Raw genomic sequence first — 4,733 nt, forward strand, 5'->3', positions numbered from 1 at the left:
AAATTTATTTTAAACTTATTTCCTAATAAATTTTACTAACATTTTTAAAGGAACAAAAACAAAAACAAAAAATCAAAAAAGCAAAGACATCTGTAAAAATAATTCAAAATTAGGAGCCAGAATATTTTCTTCTGGTTCCAATTCTTCCATTTAATCCTGTACAAGTCACAGGCCCTATCTGTTCTTCATAAAGCTCTAATTTAAATAGAAGATTAACTAGTTGTATAAACCATATACTGTTGCTATATTTTATTTCTCAAAAATGTAAAAATACATGTGCTTGTGAATTAGTTTCCTATTGCTACTGTAACAAATAAGCATAAATTTACTGCTTTAAGGCAACACAAATTTACTATCTTACAGTTCTAGAGGTCAGAAGTCCAAAATGCATCTTATGGGTCAAGAGGTAAGCAGGGCTGCGTGGTTTCTTCTGCAGGCTCTGGGAGGAATCTGCTCCCTGCCTCTCTCAGCTGGAGGGGGACTTCTTGTATTGCTTGGCTGTGGCCCCACATCACTCCAAACTCTGCTCTGTCATTACATGTTTGACTATGACCCTCCTGTCTCCTTTTTGTAAGAAGAACCCACCCAGCTAAACCCAGGATAAAACTCCCATCTCAAGACCATTAATTTAATCACACCTGCTAAATTCCTTTTGCCATGTAAAGAAACATGCAAATTCCAAGGATTAGGATGTGGACCTCTCACGTGGGGCCATTATTCTGCATGCTACACCCCAAAAAATCACTGACAGATGATTTTCAAATATAATAGGCAAAAGGAAGTTTCAGATCATCAAATCAATTAACTATATAATGGCAATGTTTTAATATGGAATATGATAGAAAATCCAACTCCTCTTGTCAAAGTGTTAGCTAATGTATTGTTGAGCTTATTTTAGGAAAAGCAAGATTTTTTTCTTTTTTGAAATGAGAATGTGCTATAACTAGATTATTTCCCAATTATACTTTGTGCCTTATAGCCTCGTGAAGGATGGAGAGAAAAGAGAAAGGGGGAAAGGAAGCTAAAATCACTTACAAAGTGTTTACTTTCCCTATTAGAACATAAGATAGGAAGATACCATAAAACTGAAAGTAAGTTATAGCTATAAAAATTGAAACTGTTCTTCAATATAACAGTTGTCTTATAGAAATAAATATAATTAACTGAAAATTGTTAAATAGGTGTTTAGTGAGTATTTGTTCATTATTACTAAGATTCTAAACAGAGGTTAGGTCAGAGTCCTTGTTGTATCAAAGTATCAGTGGTTCAAAGTTTTCAACAAGTCTCTCCATGGTACAGGTAATAAGGTCCCAAAGGCCCACATCTTGTTCTGGTCCCAGGTCTACCACTAACACCCTGTGAGATGGGAGAAGCAAGTGAGCCTTCTTAGTCCTTCATTGCACCACTGATGCAGTGAGGGTTACAGTGGAGCTCATGGTGATTCTATAACATACACTATTCACATTACTACCAACCTTCAAAAGCAAGTGAATGGTATGTCAGCTGGGATAAATGAAGCACATATTTAAAATGGTTACCTGTCCACAGCCACAAACAACTCTCTAAGACCTCTGATATTTCTCCCTTCTTGCTCCTTCTCTCCTTTTTCTCTCTCTCTCTCTCTCGAGTGCACACACCAAATTATCTGTGTCAAATTATCACCTAATTCCAAATAGGAGACGGATTATGAATCAAAAGAATGTTTCATTGTTTACAACTTTCCATTACCATCAAAGTTTCCTAATTTGAACCATCATCCATTGACTTTAAAACTTCTTCCAGCACACTGGATTTAAGTACCAATACAGCATGTGTCATTGGGAAGTTAAGATCACCACTACTGTAGATGCAAGCTGGGCATTCCTTCCAAACAACCCCTTCTACCTCCTTAGTTTCTCAAAGAAACTCTGGACTGCAATTTCCTCTTAGTTCCCAGGGCCTTCAACCCCCTGGGCTGAACTGTTTCCCTTATCATAGGTCTCTGCAACAGAGGATCAGTTAGAAATCATTGATAAAGATTCTCCAAACCCAACAACTCTATAAGTAAACATTAACTTCTCTACCAGACCATCCAAAAGAGTTTTCTTTTATTTCAAATCCCCTGTCTACTAGCTGTAAACATTAGATGTTTAACTTCATCACAGTTTCTTTAGGCACCAAGGTAATCTTGTTTTCACTGACCAAAAATAAAAAAAGAAAAAGAAAGAAAAATGTTCTGCTCAGAAAAATAAGGGGTAAAAAGTGTGGGAAGTGCTAATAACTGCAGTCTAGGAAACAGGTGAAGAGCTTTACCTTGAGCTGGCCCGTGACGCCGCAGCAGCTGACCGTCTCTTACCATGCAAGAGACTAAGGTTCAGGGTCAGACTAATGATTCTGACGTCCTGGGCTGGACACACAGTTGAAGTGAGACACCAAGGAAGAGACGGCCAGCCCAACCCCTCACACAGCATCCCTTCCTGGTTAATCCATGGAGTGACAATGACACTGACTGGCCTCATCCTGCCAATGAATGGCAAGGCACTGCAATGATGGCGCCTAGAAATGAACAGGAGTGATTGGGAATAAAAGGGGGAGGGGGAAAAGGTGGCCATGATGAAGAAATGAATAAAACTCAATTTTCTGTTACAACTCACTGTCAACCCTATTACTTTGATTTCATAATGACAGGAGAAATTAAAAAAATGAAAGAAAAAAGAAACAAAAAAGAAAACTTGCTACCTATTTAAATTCCTGCAGCATTCTAAGAATATGGGTTTGTACCCTATAGCCTGACTACAAAGAACTAGAGCAAGCAGTTGATTCAATTTAGCTCATAAACCTATAACAAAGAATTTTTTTTTTTAATTATCAATGTTTCTAAATTCTGACGCTTTAGTTTTACTTTTTATTACAGCAGAAACTCAATCCACGCTATTAAAACAGACCATACTTACCAAACAATCCCTTGGGCCCCAGAGCCAATTGATTTCAGCTGCTGGTAACGTTTTAGGACGGTGAAAGTTGAGTCTGCCACTTGCACACTGTAAAACTGACTGTCACATTTACTGTCGCTCATGATGTAGTGTCATGCAATATTCTGAAGGGCTGGCAAGTTTCAGATTCCTTCAAAGAAAAAGAGAATGAACACGCATTCTTACCGGAAGTATACATACACAGCTCACTTAATAGTGTTCCAAACTTATTGGTATATAAGACAATGTGGGCCAGGCACGGTGGCTCAAGCCTGTAATCCCAGCACTTTGGGAGGCCGAGGTGGGTGGATCACGAGATCAAGAGATCGAGACCACCCTGGTCAACATGGTGAAACCCCGTCTCTACTAAAACTACAAAAAATTAGCTGAGCCTGGTGGCGCGTGCCTGTAATCCCAGCTACTCAGGAGGCTGAGGCAGGAGAATTGCCTGAACCCAGGAGACAGAGGTTGCGGTGAGCCGAGATCGCGCCATTGCACTCCAGCCTGGGTAACAAGAGCGAGACTCTGTCTCAAAAAAAAAAAAAAAAAAGACAATGTGGCTGTAAGTTGATAAAGTCAGTTTGACTAAGTTCTGAACTTGAGCAAGACACACAAAAAATGCAGACATTTCAGTGGTACCAGACCATTATGAAGGGAAGGAATTCTGAGGCCCAACAAGACCATATTTTAAGGGACTAGACTAGAAAATAACCACCTTTGGAGAGAAGAATTTATGCATTACTACTGGCTGTGAAAAGACTACATCACTCTATGCTTCTCATCAGCTTCCCCTCTGTGGAACCATTTATACCCAGCTGTCTCAACTAGAGATGGGGGCATTGTTTCAAAATGATCACTTCTAGAATGCCTGAAGAGAAGTAAATGGGCTAGTCTTCTGCTCAGTGTATAGATTCAGGTTGAAGTGATGAACCAGAAAGCAAGATTCATATGCCAAAGTAACAGGCTGTCAGAGGCTTGGTGACATCAGTGTGCTGTGGGTGCCCAAGCGTGTGCTCCTGCCTCAGGAGGTGGAGCCCAGAGCTGGCATTAGCTGGCACAGCCCCAGAGTCCCACATCACCACCGGGCTTCAGAGTAGATATCTGTATATGAAGAACTCTGCTGTGACCTACAGTCCATAATATTAACAGTATGAAGTCTATTCACTATGTCCGAGTGTAGACCAGCAGACCCAGAAGAAAGCAGCTTTTCTGTGGTTAAGGCACAGGCTGAGATTCCTACTCTGTAGGAGCCTGGATGATTTTCTATAGAAAACAAGCAAACAGAAATTGGTGAGTGGTTCCCAAGATCTTGTCTGATGATGCTTATTTAAAACTCAGCAAGCTATTTATTTTAGTCTTTTAAAACTATATAGCCAACAGGCCAGGAGCAGTGGCTCACGCCTGTAATCCCAGCACTTTGGGAGGCCAAGGTGGGTGGATCAGAAGGTCAGGAGCTCAAGACCAGCCTGGCCAACATGGTGAAACCCCATCTCTACTAAAAAAATACAAAAATTAGCTGGGCACGATGGCGTGTGCCTGGAATCTCAGCTACTCAGGAGGCTGAGGCAGAACTGCTTGAGCTAGGACCTGGGAAGTGGAGGTTGCAGTGAGCTGAGATTGTGCCACTGCACTCCAACCTTTAATTATACACAGTGAGATTCAGTTTTTTGTAATTTTTTTTTTTTTAATAAAAGGGGCCCGGGTGCGGTGGCTCATGCCTGCAATCCCAGCACTTTGGGAGGCCGAGGCAGGGAGATCACAAGGTCAGGAGTTTGAGACCAG

General features: G+C 40.8%; 1 protein-coding gene across 10 annotated transcripts in view; it reads right to left on the reverse strand.

The window, feature by feature from the left end:
• The window catches only part of MAPK9 (mitogen-activated protein kinase 9), a 57,797-nt gene that overhangs the window by 36,077 nt on the left and 16,987 nt on the right, over positions 1-4,733 (reverse strand). For 5 of the 10 annotated variants that reach the window (XM_037734477.1, XM_037734476.1, XM_017517288.2 and 2 more), the window contains 2 exons: positions 2,934-3,102; positions 2,293-2,535 (listed from right to left, as the gene is read on the reverse strand). In XM_037734477.1, coding sequence (XP_037590405.1) covers positions 2,293-2,535; positions 2,934-3,055 — 365 coding nt within the window. In that variant the 5' untranslated portion in view covers positions 3,056-3,102. The remainder of the gene's footprint in view (positions 1-2,292; positions 2,536-2,933; positions 3,103-4,733) is intronic. The other 5 variants (XM_017517292.2, XM_017517294.2, XM_017517291.2 and 2 more) reach the window with 1 other exon arrangement.

Source organism: Cebus imitator, unplaced genomic scaffold (assembly GCF_001604975.1).
Source record: "Cebus imitator isolate Cc_AM_T3 unplaced genomic scaffold, Cebus_imitator-1.0 Scaffold625, whole genome shotgun sequence".
NCBI lineage: Eukaryota > Metazoa > Chordata > Mammalia > Primates > Cebidae > Cebus > Cebus imitator.